The sequence below is a fragment of the Typopeltis vanoorti genome, chromosome 20 (assembly GCF_054136105.1).
Source record: "Typopeltis vanoorti isolate ZY-2024b chromosome 20, IOZ_Tvanoo_1.0, whole genome shotgun sequence".
NCBI lineage: Eukaryota > Metazoa > Arthropoda > Arachnida > Uropygi > Thelyphonidae > Typopeltis > Typopeltis vanoorti.
The window spans coordinates 23,451,545-23,476,824 of NC_143568.1; the positions used below are offsets into that span (position 1 = coordinate 23,451,545).

A 25,280-nucleotide genomic window follows, 5' to 3' on the forward strand; every position below is an offset into this window, starting at 1 on the left:
TCAGTCTCCAAAAGTTAGATAGGGCTAAATGGTCTCGCCTACTCCCGTATAAGGGAATAAAAAGGCGTTAGCTGATTTTTTTTTTTTTTTTTTTTTTAATATTCAAGGATTTGGTTTATTCAACACTGAAATTGTGGGAGATTCTGATCTTAAAAGGTGGAAATTATTATTATTAAATTTTTTTCAAAAATTAATAATAATAAAATTTCATTCTTTTTATTCTTTGCTTATACTCATTATTAATAAATACATAAAATGGATTTAACTTACATATATATTTTTATATATATCTCTGGCATATTGCAGCACCTGCCTTACAGAGTCAGCTAATCTGTCCTTTCACTGAAAATGGATTGAACTGTTCTTTCCAACATATCTGATGCTTTAGCAGTTAAAATAACAATTTACTGTGTTTACATGATTCTATATTACTGAGTTTAAGACAGTTGTCTGAACCACATTACCTTTATAATCAAAATTCCAAAGTGTGATTCTATATTCCTAGGAATAAAAATGAAAAACAAAAATATAAATAAAATAAAATTACAAGGTTCAACAGAATATCAGAATTCCCCAATTAATGAAAAGTTTATCACTTTTGGGAACCAAGTCTTTTTGATAGAAAATGTTTTTTTTTTTTTTTTTTTTTTTGGTTTCTCTGCAGATACATCTTTTCACAGAATAGGATTTCTTGCTCCTTCAAAAACAAAGTTCATTTCATATAATTTTGTTCTCAAAGTCAAAAGAAAAGGGGGGGGGAAACAGAGAAGAAATCTTAGCTTATGATGTACGAGTGTGCAATAAGTCTGTAACCAGATTAGCTGACAGACAAAAATGTAAACCTACTGTATTATTACTCCTATTACTGCTATCTCCATAAACAAAACGGGTCTTGTTAAAAAAACAACAAAAAAAAAAATATATTAAGAACTTGGTATAAGTACATAACAGCCTAATTTTATCAGTTTTGCAATCTCTTATGTGGGAATTTAAAAATGTTCAGAGAAATTACATTTCTGTTAGTGATAAAAGAATACATAAAATTATTTTGTGTGCACTTCTATTTTGTTTTATAAACTGAATAAACATTAATGATATTAACACTTTATTCATGTCAAGATGCATCACATTTCTTTATATTAAATTACTGTTTGTTTATTTGCTTTTTCCAGCATCATGCATGAAATTTAAATTTCATCGTTCAGTTTAAAAAATACCATTTACAAAGCATGACTTTTTTTCCTAATGAATAAATATTTTTTTTTTGAAAAAAAAAAAGTTATTAAAAAACTGTCTCCAATATATAACAATGAATAAATTTGTATGTTTTAAATGATAAAAGTTTAAAATTATTAAATATGATTAACTGCATGTCTTGTTTATTTTCAGTCCACTTTAATGCATGTCTTATATAAATTCATTCTGTAACTAGTTGAAAAAACATTGTTACATTCAATTTGGTTTGCACATATATTTATGTGCCTGCATGCTATTACTACTCCTGTAAATAAAAATGTCAATTTAAAGGGCAAATTTTATGTGTGATGCAGAAAAGATGAAGTTTTACTGAAATAGGCAATTTATGTACAGCAGTCTTATGTGTGGCTATGGGAAGGGAGCGGATGAAGATGTTCACAGCAGCCATCAGTTAATCCTCTACTGCAGCAAATTAACTTTTCATTCCAAAATGTTTAACAAAACTGAAAGAAAAAACAAAATAATCTATTATTACCTAAAAACTGATTATTAAAAGAATGTATTGTTATTATTAACTTAACCTGGCATTAGTAAAGTGGCAGCGTCACAGTTATTTCTTTCTATACCTTTGGGGTCTATGACACCCCACCTTACTAATGCCGGATTAATAATAAAAGGGCTTTGTTCAGTTGACTTAGTTTACAACTGATGAATTACTAAATGAATGTTCTGTAATCAGTAATTTCAAAGGGGGAAAGGGGCAACAGAAAGTAAAAAATATAACTCTTTAAACATAAACATATTTCATTCTTCTCATATTCAGCTAAGTGATTACCTCTAGAGAGAGAGAGAGAAGGTTTCCAACTATAGTTTTATGAGCATAGTTGCACATTAATTTATTAATTTTGTTTTAGCCTATATGCTATATTTTTAGCAAAAGAATTCTCATTCTTTGGAAGCTGCAAGAAGTTCTAATCGGGAATTAAGTGGTATGAATTAATGTCAGCGTTGGTATCACTTTACTACATAAGTAGGTGGTATTCATACATGTTCATAGGAGTATGTACTCACTACCTAACAGATTCAGCTCACTTAAGATTGGTTCAAATCACACTGATGCTCAATTTGACATCAGATACGATTGACATATGGTTTGTTGTTTGTCCTTCAGGCAGTAAAACTTAATCTCATTGCGTTTTAGCCCTGCCATTTCAGGTTTTCTGTCATCAATTGTTTAACATACATGATAATCATTAGGTGATGCCCACAGTTTATCTCGATCCCGAGTTTTGAACATGAAAATGTGCACAATACACTTTTTTATGAATAATTCTACTTTTCACTTGGAAACTACCACACACACACACACACACATATATATATATATATATATATATATATATATATATATATAAACACTGTGTTTCAACTATTTACAAACTCCTGATGACATCATCAAATTCCTGCCATGTACCCTCAAGGGGTGTACAGGATATGACAGTACTACATGAAAAAATTACATCATTACTAACTTCCTATCTACAATTTTCCTCCAAATCAGTCTGTTACTTGTCAAGACTCCAACATTATCAGATCTTATATTTCTATCGTCTAAGGCACATTATACCGTATCAATCCAGCTATATCTTGGTCTTCCTCTGGGTCGTTTTCCTGCCAACCTGGCAGAGAACACTTGTTTTGCTAATCTTTCCTCTCCCATTCTATTTAAGTGACCATACCACCTGAGATTAGCTCTGCTAACGCATTCCTGGATGCTGACAATGTCAAGTTCTTTCCTAATATCCTCGTTTTTAATATGATATTGCCATTGATGCCATCTGTTCATGCCTATAATCTTTCTCAGGACTCTCATATCTGCGGTCTCTAGTCTTTGGTCAAGTGTTTTACTTCTGACCCAGCTCTCAGATCCATAAGTTAAAACTGGTTTGAACACTGTCTTGTATACAGCTAATTTAGTGTTCCGACTAATTTCTCTCTTATTCCATATGAATTTATTCAATTGACTTCCCACCATACCAGCTTTGCTGATTCTGTTCTCTATTTCTATATTTAATTTACCAACTTCAGTAAAAATTGTGCCTAAGTAGCTGAAATGTTTTACTTGTTCCACAGGTTCTCTATTCACAACACAGTTGACATTTTCAATGATTCTGCCTATTTTCATTGTCTTTGTCTTTTTATTGCTGACCTTCATACCATATCTATTACAACAGCTATTCATGACATAATGCATAAATGAAAATTAAACACCCAAAATGAAGTAATGATGTGCTTAAATAGAAAGAGACTGACATATCTCAGCAGTACTGTATATGAGTATACAGGTGATTTGAGATAGGAAATAATCACCATTTAGTTGTAAGAGGAATAAAAATGAGTATCATATTGAAAAAAAAAAAAAAGGTGTATTAAAGTTAAAAAAAAGAATCAAAAGCAAGCAGCTTTTAGATATGAATGGTGGACTCGTACAATTATTGGAGAAAAAATGAGTTCGAAAGCAAGAATCAAACCTTAGATACCAATGGCAAAATCTGAGGAAAACAGTAGCTGGCTGATTTAGCAAACAAAGCAAACAATGAAATTGTCTGAAAGGAAGAAAAATCGGAATTTCCTGGCGAAAGTATTAAGTTAATAAATATCAATTTAATGCTTTCATCTTTACACGTGATGCAAAAAACACACCTTAAGTACCATATTTATTTAATCTCTAAATAATGAATTATTGTACAAGGATGGCGTGAAAAGTTCTCGGCCTAACAATGCAAAAACGAATTTATAATTTCAAATTTATTTTTATTTTTCAACATAATCTCCCTTAAGAATAATGCATTTATTCCAACGATGCTCCAGTACCATTATCCCATCCCTGTAGTGGTTCTCAGTAAGATCTGCAAAATACCCCTCTACAGCTGCAATCACCTCTTCATTTGAAGAAAAAAGGTGACCAGCGAGGAAGAGTTTTAGTTTTGGGAAGAGATAGAAGTCAGAGGGAGCCAAATCTTAGGAATAGGGTGGATGTTCCAACAATTCATAGTGCAGATCTCTTAATTTTCCCATTGCCAAAACACCTTTCTGAGCAGGCGCATTGTCCTGATGAAAGATGATATTTTTCTTCTGCAAACCAAGTCTTTTCTCACGAATTTTTTTCGTCTAGTCTGGTTAAAAGATCGGAATAACATTCCCTGGTTATTATTTTATTATTATTCAGTTTTTTTTTAACTTATGAATCTGAGAGCTGGGTCAGAAGTAAAACACTTGACCAAAGACTAGAGACCGCAGATATGAGAGTCCTGAGAAAGATTAGAGGCATGAACAGATGGCATCAATGGCAATATCATATTAAAAATGAGGATATTAGGAAAGAACTTGACATTGTCAGCATCCAGGAATGCATTAGCAGAGCTAATCTCAGGTGGTATGGTCACTTAAATAGAATGGGAGAGGAAAGATTAGCAAAACAAGTGTTCTCTGCCAGGGTTGGCAGGAAAATGACCCAGAGGAAGACCAAGATATAGGTGGATTGATACGGTACAAAGTGCCTTAGACGATAGAAATATAAGATCTGCTAATGTTGGAGTCTTGACAAGTAACAGACTGATTTGGAGGAAAATTGGAAGTTAGTAATGATGTAATTTTTTCATGTAGTACTGTCATATCCTGTACACCCCTTGAGGGTATGTAGCAGGTATTTGATGATGATGGTTATTATTTTACCCTTTTCAAGATAATTAATAAACAAAATGCCTTTAGCATCAAGAAACACCGATGCCATGACCGTTCCTGCTGATGGAACCGACTTTGTCTTCTTTGGCACTGAACAACTGGCTCTGTCCACTGTTTTGACTGCTTTTGGATTGTGGTGTGTAATGGTGAATCCAAGTCTCATCCATAGTAATAAATCAACACACAAAATCAGTTTTATTATTGTTAAAATGCTTCAAGCACTGTTCAGGGATTTTCATGCAAGTGTGTTTTTGATCTGCTGTGACCAAGCACAGCACCCATCTTGTGCAAAGCTTTTTCATTTGCAATTCTTCATGCAAAATATATCCTACACGTTCTTTTGAAATGCCTATAGTCTCAACAATTTCACGCAGTTTGATTTGTCGGTCATCCAATACCATATCGTGCACTTGATCAATGATTTCTGGTATTGTTGCACTTTTTGGACGTCCTTCACGTGATCATCTTCAAGGCTGGTACGGCCATGTTTAAACTCGGCAGCCCATTTCTTAATTGTCGAATACGAAGGAGAAAAGTGCCCATAAGCTTTTATGTACTTCGAGTGAATTTCTTTTGGTATTCAGCCTTCTTTTACAAAGAATTTTATAACTGAACAATACTCAATTTTATCCATTTCAAGGGATACAGACAACACTTTTGCTTCAGACAGCTGTATAAAACAAACTACTTTATGTAATGACTTGCAATTTCACATGGATGCTTTTGACAAATGTACCAACATAGAAAAAAAAATCTTACCAACAGTGTTGGCATCTATGGTTGAGGCCGAAAACGTTTCAGACCACCCTCGTATATATTATGTTCTGATCCATTTGCTATCATATCTAGGATTTTTAAAGAATCAGCTAATAGTTTTTATTAAAGATAAAATAATACAGGAGTTACATCAACTAGCTACTGATATGATTCTTCTACTATGGTTGAAATCAGTCAATTATTGACATATATTTCAGACTATCCCTACAATCAAAAAAAGCTAAATGTTTCACCTGATGGTTGTTATCAGGAAGTCACTGTTGAAAGGGTGGGGGGGTTGCTTAAGGGTCAAAGCTAGATAACTGGGAGTAGACCTCCAAACATTCTTTTAAGGAAAGTGGAGAATCATCTGGAAATCATCATTGGGTCAATTTGGCTTAAAATGAAGGTAAATATGATGGAATTTCATGCTGGCTGGGATGTTGTATGGTTAAACAACGAACCACTGTTATTTTTTTAAGAACCAGGTGAACAGTTAAAAGTCAACTACTGGAACAGACTCGAATTCAATAAAGGAACCATCAGCTTAAGTAGAATCAAAGGAAAAAAGCTGACAGAAGAATTAGAGAAGTACCGAACCAACATAACAGAGAACAAAAACTGGCAAGATTCTACTAAAAGATAAATACAAGATGTTATATGCTGGTAATACTGATCAGGAAAAGGAACAATTAGCTATAGTATTCAAAACTAAATAGGAGGTCACTTAGTATTGAGCTTAATGAAATGAATACAGTTCCAAGAAACAATAACATACAGCTTTATTGGATCCTATATGTCTCTCTATCACAGAGACAACTGTTAGGGATACAATCTTGTATCCCTAACAAAACTGTAAAAGCATGCACAAAAACACTCAAAACAATAAGTGAAAAAAAGTTAGTCTAAAAGGTTAGTCATATGAAGGGCATCTTCAATGGGCACTGTTGGCTAGCCTCAGCTATTGGACAAGAAGGCCTAAAAAATTAAAGTTTCCCAAATCTTGGGAAGTTTAGACATTCGTATTTATTAAAGTTAGGCTGGTTTAACAAATCTGCTGGCAATTCTAAGAAAATATTTTCAAGTTTATATTTATTGCAGTGAAACAAAGTCGTTTTTTTTCCTCATTTGATTATCTCCAAAGTATCCAAAGCATGGTCGGCTAGTCCACACTGACCGTTGTTATGACAGCAAATGTATTTCATGTGTTCTTCTACATGCATGTCAGCAGATCTGTTAAACTTCCTGTTAAACTAAAGATTTGGGAAACTTGTTGCCCTGGTTCTATCATAGGTGATATCTCTGAGATGTCCTTCGATATGAAGCCCGAGTGATTTCTCTGTTTGTCCAAAATATGGAGAACTACAGCCAAATCAAAGACAGTACACACCTGGACACTTTAAATTGTTATATGTTCAAGTTTTGCTGGTCAAAGCCAGGATCAAAGCTTCCTTAATGGGTGAATAAGGTAAGAATCTTATATTTCTTGAGGATTTTTTCCAATTTGTTAGAAATAGAGCTGATATATGGAATAGTGACATAACCTTTCATATCATTACACTCTTAAGCACGGTGTGTAGGAGGATTAAACAAGAGTTTAGAAATAGATTGTATATGATAACTATTCTTCTGAAAAATTCATAAAAGCAGCTTTAATTCTTTGGTGATCTCTTCTTTATCGCTGATGAGACCACAGGTTCAAAAAGCAGAAATAATACCAAACTTTTGAGGTGAATTCCTCGGAGTCGGGTTCGAGGTTATATCGTAGTGTGTAGTGTTCATGCAAGCTCCTGATAAGATAAGTATTATTTTCAGTTATCGTTGATAAAATTACTTAATATTGCGTGGTTTTGTTTGCCTTGTGTATTTTAGTGGGTTTATTTGTGTGTTTTTGGTGTGTTATAACTTATTATTTGATAAAACACGTTGCAATAATTATGGCACCTGTATGAAGGAAAATGGCGGCCAGTAATGATGGTTCGCCATCTTTATCAAAGAACGGTAGTATAAAAGAAATGAGTCAGTGTACTAGCTGTGAAATGTACGCTTTACGAAGTGCGGATAGATGATAATAAAGGATTGAATGTGTGTAGAAAATGTAGGGAGAATGAGGAATTGAAGTGTATTTCGGATCGTGAGTGTGATAATTTTGTCAAACTTCAGAATGAAGAAAATAGCGATATGATAAGAAACGGCAAGGTTGTACATGAGAATTATGAAAGTGTGAATGATAGTATTAATGGTTTCTCAGAGAATAAAAAAGATGAGATAGATGCATTGAGTGAGATCGCGTTGTTGAATGGTGCGATAGAAAGGGCAAAACAGCAGCTAGAGTGCATGAACAAAAGTCGACTGAATGAACTAACCAGTAATAAAAGGTATGATAGGAAAAATAGGCGTATGAATGTGAACATGAACAAAATGAAGGATAGAGTGCTGTATAAAGACGCGTTAGTACGAGGTGTGTTAGTAGAGGATTTGACAAAATTGTACCAACCTGGTGCGACCATAAAGGATGTAACTGAGTCTATTAGAGAGCAAAAGGAAAGGGTGAAAGAAATGATTGTTGTGGCAGGTACGAATGATTTGAAAGGAGATAAAATGGAAATGATAGAAGACCTGAATGAATTGTTTGAGGTAGCAAAAGAAAAGAGTGAGAGAGTTAGAATGATTAGTCTTTTGCCACAGTATGACAGTGAAATGCTTAAAAGGAGGGTCATAATTGCGAATGACTTTATGCATGAGTTATGTATGACGAGTGGTGTGGAATTTGTGGACGTGTGGAGTGAGTTTGATGGGCGAAAGGATCTATATAAGATGGATGGCCTGGATTTGAATGGTTATGGTGTAAGAAGACTTGAGAGAGTGTTGCTGAATGTAGTGGATGTGCAAATTCAGGGAAACTAGAGTTGTTAAGGGGGGGGGGGAGTAGATATACAGTCCTTAGGGAGGCAGTTGAATGTAAGAATGAATATAATATGCTAGAGCAAATAAGGACAACAAACCAGAGTGGGATAGTTAATATAAGACATCAAGGTAGGGTTGGGGCTAATGGGGGTCTTAAATTCATGTACACTAATACTAGGAGTATTAGGAACAAGAAGGAAGAGTTTTTGGCCATGGTTGGCACTTCCAGACCACAGGTTATTGGTATTAGTGAATCATGGCTGACTGTAGATGATATAGCTAGTGGGATTGAATGTGATGGGTATAGTGTGTTCAGGAATGACAGAGAGAATAAAATGGGGGGAGGAGTATTGTTGATGATAGCTGATGAGCTCCAGCCAAGGAGAATAGAAGTTGAATTGCAGGATAGAGAAAAGAGCACATTTGAGGCCATTTGGTGTGAGATTGTGGCTAGCAGAACTAAATATACAATTGGGTGCTGCTATAGACCAGGTGATGGAAAAGATGGTAGTGACAGTATGCACAAGCAAATAGAAGAAATGAGTGGAAGGAGGGTGATTATTATGGGAGATTTCAACTATGGTCGCATTGATTGGAGTGAGGAAAGGACACACGGGAGGAAGGAATTGGATTTTATGCGGTTATTAAGGGATAACTATCTGCGACAGCATGTAATGGAAAATACTAGGGGTCAGAGAGTGCTTGACCTAGTAATTACATCTGAGGATTTGGCTGTAACAAATATGACCACATTGCCACCAATCGGTGAGAGTGATCATAGGGTCTTGACTTGGGAGGTGGCTAAAGGTGCAGAATTTTCAATTAAGACAGGGTACATGTGGAATTATCGGGCGGGAAAGTATGACAAGCTTAGGAGTTTGATTGGCTCAGTGCCATGGCATGTACAACTGCAAGGACTAGAAGTTGATAGTGCATGGGAGGTAGTTAGGAAGTGCTTGCATGAAGCAATGGCTGACTGTATACCTAGAGTCCGAATAATAAATCAAGTAGGGGTTAAATGGATGAATAACACCATTAAGCTTGAGCTGCAAAAAAAGAAACAACTATGGAGGGAATTTAAGGAAAAAGATGACCGGCAGGCACATGAACGGTATAAAGCGCAGGCCAGAAGGGTGACGAGTGTGGTAAGAAAAGCAAAAAAGGATTACGAAAGAACATTGGCCATGCAGGCTAAAGAGAATCCTAAATAGTTTTTTAGATATGTAGCAAGTAAAAGGAAAAATGTACATGGCAGAATGATTTTAAAGAATGTCGATGGTAGGGAGGTAACTGAATCAGTTGAGATAGCTGAGTTACTGGGTGAGCACTTTGCAAGAATATATCATCCAGGTGGTGACATTGCAGGAACGAATAAACCAGTAGATTATACAGGAATTGTGGTGAATGAAGTGGAGGTGAGTAGTCTATTGCATAACCTCAATGTCAATACATCTGTGGGATTGGATGGTATACCAGCTCGTGTAGTATGAGAAGCAGCTAAAGAATTGTCAGTACCCTTGACCATTTTTGTTTAATTTGGGTCTTGGGTCCGGGTTAGTCCCGAGCGGGTGGAAGGAGGGGAAAATAGTTCCACTGCATAAAGGTGGTTCCAAGACTGCTGTTGTAAATTACCGACCGATTAGCATATCAGGAATCATTGTCAAGGTCTTAGAGAAATTAGTCAAGAAAAGAATACAGGATTGGATAGATGAAAATGGGATATTGTATGGGGGATAACATGGTTTTGTGAAGGGTAGATCATGCCTCAGTAACTTGCTCACGTTTTATAACACAGTGATGGCTGAACTGGATAGGGGTAATGGGTTTACAGTGATACTACTGGACCTTGTCAAGGCCTTTGACAGGATACCACATGGAACCCTAATCAGTAAACTGGAGCAGATGGGGATAGATATAGGGTTGGTAAGATGGATAGGAGGGTGGTTGAAGGAGAGATACCAGAGAGTGGTTTATTCAGGAGTGGAGTCAAAAATACGTCTTGTGACTAGTGGAGTGCTGCAGGGCTCTGTTCTTGGACCACTGCTTTTCAATTTGTTCATCAATGATATTGGAAAGGATTTGAGAGGAAGTGTTCACTTGTTTGCTGATGATGCAAAGTTGGGTAGAGCAATTGTGAGTGCACAGGATGTCAAAATTTTACAGGATGATTTGGATAGTTTGGAGGACTGGGCTAGGAAAAATGGATGTCAGTTTAATGTGGCAAAGTGTAAGGTTATGCACTTTGGGGTGAAAAGAACAGCAGCAGTATATCGCATTGGTGGAACCGTACTCCAGGAGATTGATGAGGCCAGGGATTTGGGAGTGCTGGTGGATAGGGAGTTGAAGTTTAGGGGCCACATTGCAAAAGTGACTAAAACAGCTCACCAAATCACTTGGCTTATGAAAAATACTTTAACATGCAGAGACAAACAAGTTGTTGTTCCTCTGTATCGAGCTTTGATAAGACCCCATCTGGACTTCTGTGCCCAGTTATGGGCACCAGGGTTTCTTCGTGATGGGGAGGAAGTGGAGAGGGTCCAGAGACGAGTGACCAAGATGATAGCAGGACTGTGGAATGAACCTTATGAGAATAGGTTGAGGATTTGTGGGTTGCAGAAATTAGACGATAGGCGAAGGAGGGGTGACATGATTGAGACATTCAAATTACTGAAGGATTTTTATAAGATTGATCCAGAAGATATTTTTGAAAATATGACTGGTGGTGGGAGGACTAGGGGCCATGCATGGAAGCTGGGCAAAAGCGTGATTGACAAGGGTGTTAGAGCTAGGTTTTTTACTTGGAGAGTGGTGAATGAGTGGAATAAGCTTCCAGAGTCTGTTGTGGGTGCTACGACCGTGAATGAGTTCAAGGCAAGATATGATAGATACTGTGTGAATGTTAAATAGTTGTTCCAGACAGGATGTTAGGGCCTCCCTCGATGAGTCTGTCGACTGCTTGGAGTTTCCCGGAACAATAATAATAATAATAATAATGACAGGACTGAGTGCAAAGATATCTTCCGGTACATGTAGACTTTCTATAGATGGAGATTTTTGGTCTTTCAAACAAACGAGTAAGTTTTACATCAAGAAAAGAAAGTAAACTGTTAACTTCTAGTTCTGCAGTAAATTTTATCCTAGGATGTTGGTTGTTAAGATGCTCCAAGAGTTCTTGAATTTGGACCATGGCTCCAAAGCAAGAAAACATCATCTATATATATTTTCCACCATCTTGGTTTCAATGGAAAGAAGTAATCATCATAAAATTCCTGCCATGTACCCTCAAGGGTTGTACAGGATATGATAGTACTACATGAAAAATTTACATCATTACTAACTTCCTATCTACAATTTTCCTCCAAATCAGTCTGCTACTTGTCAAAACTCCAACATTATCAGATCTTATATTTCTATTATCTAAGGCACTTTGTACTATATCAATCCACCTATATCTTGGTTGTCCTCTGGGTCATTTTTCTGCCAACATGGCAGAGAACACTTGTTCTGCTAATCTTTCCTCGCCCATTCTGTTTAAGTTGACCCATACTGTTTAAGTGACCATACCACCCGAGATTAGCTCTGCTAACACATTCCTGGATGCTGACAATGTCGAGTTCATTCCTAATATCCTCGTTTTTAATATGATACTGCCACTGATGCCATCTGTTCATGCCTCTAATCTTTCTCAGTAATCTCATATCTGTGTTCTCTAGTCTTTGGTCAAGTGTTTTACTTCTGACCCAGCTCTCAGATCCATAAGTTAAAACTGGTTTGAACACTGTCTTGTATACAGCTAATTTATTGTTTTGGCTAATTTCTCTCTTATTCCATATAAATTTATTCAGTTGACTGCCTACTATACCAGCTTTGTTGATTCTGTTGTCTATTTCTATATTTAATTTACCATCTTCACTAAAATTCATGCCTAAGTAGTTGAAATGTTTTACTTGTTCCAGGGTTCTCCGTACAAAACGCAGTTGACATTTTCAGTGATTCTGCTTATTTTCACTGTCTTTGTCTTGTTATTGCTGACCTTCATACCATATCTATTACAACAGTTATTCAATTTAGTCAGAGAATCTTGCAGACTTGCAGCAGATTTATTTAAAAGTATAACATCATCCGCATAAAGCAAAGAGCTGACATTAACATCTCCAATTTTGATATCATGTTTAATACCACTTTCCTTCATAATGTGATCCATATAGATAACGAATAACAAAGAGGATAATGTACATCCTTGTCTCACACCAGATTTAACATTAAACCATCCTCCTGTACTTCCTTCAATTCTAACTGCTGACTTAGAACTCAAATAAAGACTAAGTATTGCTTGATATAATGCCCCATTGACACCATATAACTGCAGCGTATTGAATAACTTTTCTCTATTGGCATCTTTTGCAGATCGACAAAACTTAAATACGGATCTTTGTTATATTCCCATGATTTTTCAAATATTTGTCGTAAAGTGAAGATCTGATCCTGACAGACTCTATTTGGCCTGAATCCAGCTTGTTCTTCACCAAGCTTTTCTTCCACTATTCTTCTCAATCGTTTCTCAAGTATACTTGCATAAATCTTACCAGAAACACTCAGTAGGGAAATACCTCTGTAATTCTCACATTCAGTTTTATTTCCCTTTTTATATATGGGTACTATGAGAGCTCAACTCCAATCATCAGGAATTTGCTCCTCTGGCCAAGCCTTCTGAACTATGCAGTGCAGCCACTGTAAGACTTTTATACCACCATACTTCAGCATTTCTGGTCGAATATCATCTACTCCTGCTGCCTTTCCACATTTCAAATGCTTTTTCTACTTCAAGTATGGATATATAGTTAGAAAGGGCTGAAACTGTTCTCAAACTCTTTCATTTTTCTTCAATAATCTTTGTGTATTTCAGTCTACAGTTCACATCTGAGAGCTGCTCAACTTTTATTCGCTTTAAAACTTTCTTACATGTTATTCTTTTTAATATGAAATTCAATTTTATCCTGCTCAAGACTAAATAGTGAACACTTCCAATTTCAAATCCTCTGTACACTCTGGTGTCCAGTACCAGAGAGAAAACATCACTATCAACAATAACACAGTCAATAAGACTTTTCTTATTCCTTGCCTCTTCTCTCCATGTGAATTTGTGCACATTTTTATGTCGGAACATGGTGTTAGTAATAACCAGTCCATGTCCTGAGCAGAAATCCAACAGGTATTTGCCAATAGGTATTATTATTAGCTTTGCTCTTTTCTCCAAATTTTTCCAAAATATTTTTGTGTGTCAGACAATCATTTACTCCTCTGCTATTTAGATCCCCAACAAGGACCAACTTTTCCTTTTTCATTGTGTCAGTTGCCTTCTCTAAAGCCTCAAACAATTCCTCCACTTCTACCTTATAGAACCTTCTGTGGGATCATAGGCACAAATAAGTCTCATTGTCCAGTTCCTCATTCTCATATATGCCCACATCACTCTACTTGAGACTGCCTACCATTCAAGATGTTTAGACTCATATTTAGTGTTGAATACTATGGCTACTCCTTCTCTTCCTTGATAGTCATTGTCTGAATATAACATTTTGTATTTATCGCTCAGAAAGATCTCACCAGCTTTTGTCTTTTTTATTTCAATCAGGAATGCAGGAACCAGAGAGATAATCTTAATTATTTACAGGATTCAAAAGTCCAATTATTACCCCTATTATGTCGATCTGGTACTTATCTACTTCCTCAGCTAGCTCCATTTCTTTGTCCAGGCTTCTTATGTTGATAGTACCGATCTCTAACTCTGATGATGTTGAGTTGAGGTGTGCTTTCAGATTTGTTCCAGTAGCTAACTTTTTGCTGTTCACCCTGGTTCCCTGGCGAAAACAACGCCGGCCTTGTGTAACCGGGTGACGCCCCAACCACATGAAATTTTGTCATGTTGTACCATCATTTTGTATTTTGGTTTAAGCCAATAAGAATACAATTTGGTCAGCTAAATCCCAAATTGCCAGCCCATCCTCGTTCATTCAGTATCCAGGTAGATACTTAACAGGGTGCACCATCAGAAGGTGAGGATTTTACATTACGTCATAAGCCCTGGTCGGTTCTTCGCATTCCTTTAAAGGCTAATGTGGAGGTCTCCTCTCAATTATACAGCTTTGACCCTTAAGCACCCCATGGAAAGAAGTTTATTGCTTTTTTCTTCAAAAGCTTCTAAGTACATATTTGCTAGTATGGGTGACAGAAAGTTGCCCATGGCTAACCCGTAATTTTGCTTGTAGACCGTATTTCCAAAATTGAAGTAGCTTGAGTTAAACAGTGACTTAAGAGTGTCAAGATTTTTTTTAGAGAAGTTATCTTGTAAAAGAACTAATACTTCTTCTGTAGATACATTAGTAAATAGAGAGGTGACATCAAAGATGGCTAAAATTTCATCCTTCAAAGCTTCTAAGTATATATTTGCTAGTATGGGTGACAGAAAGTTGCCCATGGCTAACCCGTAATTTTGCTTGTAGACAGTATTTCCAAAATTGAAGTAGCCTGAGTTAAACAGTGGTGACTTAAGAGTGTCAAGATTTTTTTTAGAGAAGTTATCTTGTAAAAGAACTAATACTTCTTCTGTAGATACATTAGTAAATAGAGAGAGGTGACATCAAAGATGGCTAAAATTTCATCCTTCAAAGCTTCTAAGTATATATTTGCTAGTATGGGTGACAGAAAGTTGCCCATGGCTAACTCGTAATTTTGCTTGTAGACCGTATTTCCAAAATTGAAGTAGCCTGAGTTAAACAATGACTTAAGAGTGTCAAGATTTTTTTTAGAGAAGTTATCTTGTAAAAGAACTAATACTTCTTCTGTAGATACATCAGTAAATAGAGAGGTGACATCAAAGATGGCTAAAATTTCATCCTTTTGTAGATGTATATCTTTAATCAAGTAAACAAAGAGTTCAGAATTCTTAATGTAGGAGTTAAAAGAACCTGTAAAAGCTTTTGATAATTTTGCCAGATGTTTGGATAACTTAGTAGGGAATTCAAATCTACAACTGGTCTTAGTGGAGGTGTTTTCTTTGTGTATTTTTGGAACCCCACACATGCAAGGAATGAGGGAATGCAGGAACCAAAGAGATAATCTTATTTACAGAATTCAAAAGTAGTCTTGAGGAGGTTATTAGTCCAGTCGTATAATTCTCGTGTAGGATCATTATCAAGAATAGAGTAAGTATCTGCATACAGTAGAACTGTCATTTTGTAAAAATATTCTTTGGTATCTAGGATTGCATTGCTTTAGTCAGCAGAAAGGATTATAATATTTCCATTTTCTTTTAAATTTTTTAGTGCTTGGAGTTCTGTTTCTGCTTTGGAAACATTACTTTTAGGTGATTTTGCCTGGTTAATGCCGAAGATAGATTCTAATCACATTAAGTTGATCAAGGATCAAGAAATCACAAGATTTCTTGATCCTTGATCAACCATCCTAATCTTAACAATAATGATGGCATAAAAATCCAAAGAATTTGGATGACACACATTCAGCCCACTTAAATTCAAGTTTTCCAGCATACCCTTACTTGAGGACTCCAAGCAATAATTTCAGCTCTTATTTGCTACCATCTAGATTTTGTTCTGATAACAGGACTTTAGCTTTGATGTATAGAGGTGTTTTTTTTTCCTATTCACCAGAGGTCAGGCCAGTAGTTTTAACAGTTGACCAAATTACTTTAACTTTAGAATATAATGTAGAACTGTAAAGTAGCTTGTTTCTATGTACATATGTACATGCTCCAGATGATGACCTTTGTATGAAGGTTGAAAAACATCAATATTTTGGTCTATATTGAACTGAAGTTTTAATATAACAGTAGTTGTTTCCATAATTTTTAATAACAAATGCTAATCACCATGTAACCATGAAGGAAAGGCGGCCATATTTTAGATTTCATGACTGGAGCCACAAACAAAACAAGAAATTTTTTTCACACTCACGATATATTTTTCAAAATGAAGTGAAGTTGGTGAAATATATTACCTAGAGAAATGTTTCTGTGGATATCATCATTCTTTTAACATAGAATGTTATAAATGAGTAATATCCTGTTTCCAGAGCAGTAACATAACTTGAGACAGAAATTCTGTTCAATATTTTTCGTAATAAGTGATACTGAGCAGCACCATTCTTAACACCTGGCCATTTGAATGTGAACATTTTTAAACTGTATATGTTGCAGTTATTATTTACATTTATAATTATTAGATTATAAGTTTAGAACATGCTATCTAGGTGGTATGTCCATTATACTGTGTGCAGAAATGACCAGACCCTATAAACTACTTACTGGGAGAGGATGAGAAAATCACAAAAAATAAATAAAATAATAAAATAAGTGATTTTTCTTGTAAACAAAAAGGAAATTCATTTGGAGCTAAAGCTAAATAATATCCAATTATTTAGCTTTAAGATCAGCTGCCCATTACTGAATTTCTCTGTGTTTAAAAATAAGTCTTACCTTCCACCTGTTTCCACATTCATTACAAAAGACAAATGTAGTCATGGGTTCATCTGCACTCCTCGTTTGGACCTAATAATGAATAAAATTAAAATACATCAAGTACATAAAACTTGTAGCAAGAAAATTCAATGATTATTGACAATATTCCTATTCATGAAAGAAAGTCATCAGGCTAAATAGAGTAATTAAATCACTCCATGTCCTTATACATACTTTGTATATGTCATTTAACTTGCATACTGGATGATTAGTACATGTTGCACATACAAAATTTTGATAAAGATATTCGATAGCATTTTTGAAGGGGTAATGATGGTCAAATGTCATTTGGCAGAAATATCTGTGTGTGGTATTGGGCACCAATCAAAGATTAAAGTACAATGTTATTATGCAATAATTATGCTAAAAGAAATGGAAATCCACCAGTTGTGCACAGCACAAGATCACGTAAGTCTAAAATGCTAAACAAAATAAGCTAATGCTCCTTGAGAAGACTGGATCCCTAAGACTCTGGAGACTGACAGTAGCAGCAAGACATCTCACGTGTGATTCCATGACATACAGTGTTTCAGCCCATGAAGGCCCCCCTCCCCTCCCCAACATTAATACATCACTGAGCAATGTACAGAGAGCCTAGACCAATGAAAATTGGTCCTATGGAGTAGTGAAAAATCATACTACTACTATTGGGTTGGCAAATAAGTTCGTTAGGTTTTTCAGAGTGGAATGAAACACATTTTATTTAATATATATAATACATACTAGTCAGTTATATATTGACCCTCTTTATCAATGACCCCTTGCCATCTGAACACCAACTTCATTATGCTGCATTCATAAAACTCCTGTTGGATTCTGAATGAAGAGAAATTAAAATTATTAATACTCCCTTCAGAATCCAACATAATCCACCATATCAAAGGCTACATTTGTAGATATTATTTAATGTAAATCTCTTGTTATAAACTATTATTCATATAATTACCTTTGAGTTTTTTATTTAATTATTTAATCTAAGATATGTATTAATAATGGAAAGGACTCTGTATAAAAATAACGTTCAGATTATTTTATTTATTCCTATATTAATAGTAGAAGAATTTGTGTTCATCATATTTAATTGTATATTATTTGAATTGAAAAATATCCTTTTATTTTATTTCTGCATGTAAAGGTAAAATGTTATGTAATGCTTATGCACTGCTCTAATTGTTGTCATGGAGACGGAGTTAAAAGTAGAAAGCGCGAGCGTGGTAACACGTGAGTTATGGACGTGAGATGGAATTGATATAAGCTAGACGGTGAGAACAAGTTTTGGCAGGAAAAAGGAGTGAAGGTATATAAATGGAAAGCGAGAGTAAACAAGAGCAGTCGGCAGTCAGCACTAGAACTGGGAAACTAGGGACTGAGTACAGTTGGAGCTCTCAGCACAGTAACGGCACTCAGAACAGTACAATAGAGATGAGGAAATAATTTATTAGCAGCACAGAGTTAAGTAAGGGGCTGTAGTAATAGGAATTAAGTGCTGTAATTAAATTACGAAGGATCGGGATGTAAATTGGCAACTCAGAATATAGATAAGGAATTCTAAAGTTATGACGAGTTCCAGTGCTTCTAAGGAAGATTAGTGAAAGGTTGAATTTATTGCAAAGCAGTATATGGAAAAGGAATTTTCTAGTGCAGTGTGTCTGCATTTGTGATGTGCTGAGATTAAAGATTAAGTTAATTTAAAGAAGATTACTTTTGAAATGTGTAGCTCCAGTGTGATAGTTAACTAAAGTTTTAAGTGTGCCTCAGTAAATAATATGTGCAAGGATTTATTCCGGTAAGAACAGTTGTACTTCATAGCATTTTAGAGTGAAGTTATAAGAATTAACTCCTCCTGTTAAATCCTAACATGTGAAGTTATAAGAATTAACTCCTCCTGTTAAATCCTAACATTAACTGTGGTGTTTATGCTGAAATTAGCCAAAGCTAGAAGATTAATAGTCTTTCCCCCTTAAAGTGATAACTACCTCTTGACTGAACAATGTGATTTCTGACTAAAGGATAATTAGAGAATACAATTGTTAAAATATTTGCTGTGATATTGAACTTTAGAACTATCTTTGTTTGTTAGGGAGAAATTAGATTTTAAAGACTCAATGTTGATACCAAGAGTTGAGTGAATATTATGAGTCCTTGAATAGAGTTAATTTTGCAATATCTTGTATCCAAAGTATGCTTATGTATATATTATATAATCCTGCATTAAATGTTTTGTTTTATTGATTTCAATTTGTTGTTAGCCTGATTCTTTTTCACTGCACCGTTCATAAAATTATCGGACCTAGCAGGAACCTTAAATGTTGATGTCAAATTCGGGCTACATATAAAAATTAGACTGATAAAGTTAATTAATATTTGATTCCACCATTTTGCACAGACTAATCTGAGTATAGGGTGGCACAGTATAGTAGAAATTTCCCTATATTTGAATTAGTAATCAACATACAATTAATTAACTTTAATAAGAACAACATTAAAACAAGATGGTGGATCAAAAGACAGGATGTACTAAGGACGATCCAACACTCCTGAGGTTTACTGGTGAAAAACTGATCCAGGTGTCTTTTGATAGCCTCCTCATTAGCAAAGGTTTTTCCATTCAGAGAATTCTGCAACGACTGAAATAAGTGGTAATCGGAAGGTGCCAGGTCTGGTGAATACAGAGGATGTAGCAAAACATCCCAGCCAAGACATAACAATTCACTTTGGGTTGTTAATGATGATGTGCGTTGTCATGGTGAAAGACAACTCCTTTCCGATTTGCCAATTCAGGACGTTTTGTGCTAATTGCACAGGCCAGTCGCGTTAACTGTGAGCAAGAGAAAGTTGAATCAATCATTCTGCCTGACGGTAACACCTCATAGTAGACAACACCTTTATAATCCCACCATACACAAAGAGAATGATCATCTTTGGGTGCAATCCTGCTTTCGAGGTTGTTTGCGGCGGTTTGCTCCTATGCCCCATGATCTTTTACATACCACGTTATCGTACATGATCCATTTTTCATCTCCCATAAGCATCTGCTTCAAAAAAATGGGTCGTTTTCTTGGCGATGTCACAGCGAATCACAGATGGGTATGCGAGCAGTCATATTGGCCTGTCAATTCTTGTGGCACCCAAACATCGAGTTCTGAAACATATCCCAGCTTATGCAAATGGTTTTCAACGCTAGTATGGGATATGTTCAGTACTGCAGCAATCTCCTGCACTGTTTGTGACGGATTTTTGTCGACGATATCCTTCACAGCACTCGAATCAACCTCGGTTGTGCGATCGGCGCAAGGAGCATCACTGATGTCTATATCACCAGAACGGAATTTGGCAAACGTATTCTGTTAAGGCACCATCCCCCCATATACGCTGCATATTTTTTTTATGGGCCAACGCAGCTCGTTTGCCTTTTTTGAAATAAAAAAGCAAAATATGCCAGTAATGTACATCATTTCATTCCATTTTAAAAAATATGTTACACACACGCAACTGAAATAGGTCGAACGAAAATTCACTGAAAGGTTATGTGAAATGTCGCCTTTCAACTATGCAATAGCGTTGCGTAGTAGCACAACAATAGCGACAGGCAAAGCAGCGTAATCTTGTACTAACGCATAAACTGAACGCAACCCAATACATGCTCTTCCAGTTTGATGAGCATGTTTGGATTTGAAGGATACCAAATCCAAACATGTTTCACTTCAATACTGCTCCAGTTAAGATGTTTCAAGTGGCAATGTAATGTGAAGATGCATCTTGTAGTATGGATTAGGCCCAGTGGTCATAGTAAATGAAATCATGACCACTAGGTCTGACAGTGATGCAGCAATTTTATGGTAGTGGTGTTTACGCCTTTCAACACAATAAAACTCCAAGCAAACGATTATAAATAAGTGGAATAAGTAGTTAGAAGAAAATAACAATATTGCAGCAGCAAGCAAATAGCCCCGACTAGAATCAGAATGCACAATTAGAGCACAGCTAAGATAGCTCTATGAATATCAATGGAGCTCACTAATGATTAAAAGGGTGAAGCAAAATACCACCAACTTTCTACAAGAAATTAGTAGAGTCTTGTATGGTGCTTCAGTTCATCTCTATAAAAACAGTTTGATTGCTGATATACATACAGATGCAAGCCAAAGATTTACACCTGTATATATTGCATAACTTCTGAAAGGATAGTCATGTATATGTGTGTGTGTGTGTATGTGGTGTATATAAACTTAGCCTCAACGTGTATTCCCCCTCTCCACAAAGATCTAACAGTTAATAAAAATATTACTAACAGAGGACAAAACTAAAGTCAAAAGGTTTATTTACTAGTTTTCTTCTTTATCATTAATAAAATACACATTTGCATCTAGAGTATTCATTATAATATTTTTTCCCCTCTTAACAACTAACACTTAATAAACATTTACTAACTAGCCAAAACTAAAGTCAATTAAATTTTTATCTCTACCTCATCATCATCATCAAATTCCTGCCATGTACCCTCAAGGGGTGTACAGGATATGACAGTACTACATGAAAAAATTACATCATTACTAACTTCCTATCTACAATTTTCCTCCAAATCAGTCTGTTACTTGTCAAGACTCCAACATTATCAGATCTTATATTTCTATCGTCTAAGGCACTTTGTACCGTATCAATCCACCTATATCTTGGTCTTCCTCTGGGTCGTTTTGCTGCCAACCTGGCAGAGAACACTTGTTTTGCTAATCTTTCTTCACCCATTCTGTTTAAGTGACCATACCACCTGAGATTAGCTCTGCTAACGCATTCCTGGATGCTGACAATGTCAAGTTCTTTCCTAATATCCTCATTTTTAATATGATATTGCCATTGATGCCATCTGTTCACGCCTCTAATCTTTCTCAGGACTCTCATATCTGCGGTCTCTAGTCTTTGGTCAAGTGTTTTACTTCTTACCCAGCTCTCAGATCCATAAGTTAAAATTGGTTTGAACACAGTCTTGTATACAGCTAATTTAGTGTTCCGACTAATTTCTTTCTTATTCCATATGAATTTATTCAATTGACTTCCCACGATACCAGCTTTGCTGATTCTGTTGTCTATTTCTATATTTAGTTTACCATCTTCAGTAAAAATTGTGCCTAAGTAGCTGAAATGTTTTACTTGTTCCACAGGTTCTCCATTCACAACACAGTTGACATTTTCAATGATTCTGCCTATTTTCATTGTCTTTGTCTTTTTATTGCTGACCTTCATACCATACCTATTACAACAGCTATTCAATTTAGTCAGAGAATCTTGCAGACTTGTAGTGGATTTATTTAGAAGTATAACATCATCCGCATAAAGCAAAGAGCTGACATTAACATCTCCAATTTTGATATCAGGTTTAATACCACATTCCTTCATAATGTGATCTATATAGATAATGAATAACAGAGGGGATAATGTACATCCTTGTCTCACACCAGATTTAACATTAAACCATCTTCCTGTACTTCCATCAATTCTAACTGCTGACTCACAACTCAAATAAAGACTAAGTATTGCTTGATATAATGCCCCATTGACACCATATAACTGCAGCGTATTGAATAGCTTCTCTCTTGGCACCTTGTCATATGCCTTTTCCAAATCGACAAAACTTAAATACAGATCTTTGTTATATTCCCATGCTTTCTTGACTATTTGTCGTAAAGTGAAGATCTGATCCTGACAGCCTCTATTTGGCCTGAATCCAGCTTGTTCTTCACCAAGCTTTTCTTCCACAATTCTTCTCAACCGTTTCTCAAGTATACTTGCATAGATCTTGCCAGGAACACTCAGTAGGGAAATACCTCTGTAATTCTCACATTCAGTTTTATTTCCCTTTTTATATATGGGTACTATGAGAGCTCTACTCCAATCATCAGGAATTCGTCCCTCTGTCCAGGCTTTCTGAACTATGCAGTGCAGCCACTGTAAGACTCTTATACCACCATACTTCAGCATTTCTGGTCGAATATCATCTACTCCTGCTGCCTTTCCACATTTCAAGCCTTTGATGGCTTTTTCTACTTCAAGTATGGATATGTATTCCTGACTGCATGCCTGGTCAGTGTTTTTTATCACTGTGCTGTCATCACTGCTTGTTTCATTTAGCAGTTTTTCAAAGTAATTACTCCATACTTCAAGGATATCTTTTTCTCCTGTTTTCATTTCACCTTTATCATCTCTAATTCCTTTTACAGCACTCTTTCCTCCATTCCTAAGCTTCTTCAACAACCTCCAGAATATTTTGCCACCTTCTTGATATTTATTTTCTATATTCTTGCCAAAGTCCTCCCATGACTTTTGTTTAGCTAGTTTTACACACTGTTTAGCTTTCTTACATTTGTCTCTGTATTCTGTAAGAGTAAAAGCTGACTTATTTGCCAGGAACTTTTGATATGCTTTCTTCTTTTCCTTCACTGCCTCTTTAACTTCCTGTGTCCACCAGGGAGTTCTGATTTTTTTATCCTTGCACACAACCTCACCACATGCCTCTCTGGCAGAATCAATCAACGTTTCCTTCAGAGTTTGCCACTGAATCTCCAAGGTTTGATTCCTGTTCTCAAACTCTTTCATTTTCTTTTCAATAATATTTCTGTATTTTAGTCTACAGTTCACATCTGAGAGCTGCTCAACTTTTATTCGCTTTAAAACTTTCTTACATGTTATTCTTTTCAATATGAAATTCAATTTTATCCTGCTCAAGACTAAATAGTGATCACTTCCAATTTCAAATCCTCTGTACACTCTGGTGTCCTGCACCAGGGAGAAAACATCACTATCAACAATAACATAGTCAATGAGACTTTTCTTATTCCTAGCCTCTTCTCTCCATGTGAATTTGTGCACATTTTTATGTTGGAACATGGTGTTAGTAATAACCAGTCCATGTCCTGAGCAGAAATCCAACAGATATTTGCCATTATTATTAGCTTTGCTCTTTTCTCCAAATTTTCCCAAAATATTTTTGTATGTAGGGGGTGCTTAAGGGTCAAAGCTGTATAACTGAGAGGAGACCTCCACATAGCCTTTAAAGGAATGCGGAGAACCGACCAGGGCTTCTGACCTAATGTCCAGTCCTCACCTTCTCGTGGTGCACCCTGTTGGGTATCTACTTTGATACTGAACGAACGAGGATGGGCTGGCAATTTGGGATTTAGCCGACCAAATTGTATTCTTATTGGTTAAACCAAAATTAAAAAAAAAAAAAAAAAAAAAAATTATCTCTACCTTGTAACTCTAAATTTAAATTGCTTGATTTCGTACAGAAATCTACTAAAAATTAAGTGTAACAATCATCTTTTATCACTCAATTGTGGATAAATATCTCCTTTTTCATCAAGAAAATTTTTTATATCATTAATTAATACAAGAAATCTTTCTAAAAATTGACTTCTGCTGAGCCAGCGAACATTATTGTACAACAGAAGTTCCCTATCATCATCTGCCTGTAATTTAAATAACTGCCGTTGCAGGGCTTTTCCTTGAACAGAATTTACAATTTTAAATGTAACATCCAAAACAACTTTTGTGTTTAATCTTTTACTACACTGTTTCTTCAGTACTTGTTGGTGAATAATACAGTGGTACGTTAAAAAATCTAGATATTTGTCATCATTTTTACATAATGAAATGAAGCCTGATTTATTACCTATCATTGCAGGAGCAACATCAGTAGTAATAGACACAAGTTTAAAAAGCGGAAGTTGGTGTTGTTTCACAAATTCATCAAATGCTGGAAAAATGTCTTCTCCCCTAGTCCTTCCAATAATGGTATAATTTTCAAAAGTTCTTTACTTGAATAATCTTGAAATACCATGCGAATAAATACCATTAACTGAGCAATATCAGTAAAGTTATTTGATTCATCAAATTGTAATGAAAACGCAACACGTTGGTGAATGTCTGACATTAACTGAGTATTCAGATTGGCACTTAAAATTTCAACTCTTCTCATAACCGTTGTTCTGGAAAGTTGGAAATCTTTAATATTCGAAATGATTTCATTTTTATTTTTAAAATCAGAAAATAAAGATTCTGCTGCTGCAAGAAACAATTCTTTTATTAACTCTCCATCAGTAAAAGGCTTTTTTGCTTTTGCTAATAAATGACACACTTTCAAAGA

General features: G+C 35.5%; 1 protein-coding gene across 1 annotated transcript in view; it reads right to left on the reverse strand.

The window, feature by feature from the left end:
• Nucleotides 1–1,092: 1,092 nt before the first annotated feature.
• The window catches only part of TfIIS (RNA polymerase II elongation factor), a 163,861-nt gene continuing 139,673 nt past the window's right edge, over nt 1,093–25,280 (reverse strand). The window contains exons 8-9 of the mRNA XM_090410830.1: nt 17,099–17,170; nt 1,093–1,700 (exon numbers count right to left, since the gene is read on the reverse strand). Of these exons, the coding sequence (XP_090266956.1) occupies nt 1,692–1,700; nt 17,099–17,170 (81 nt within the window). The 3' untranslated portion in view covers nt 1,093–1,691. The remainder of the gene's footprint in view (nt 1,701–17,098; nt 17,171–25,280) is intronic.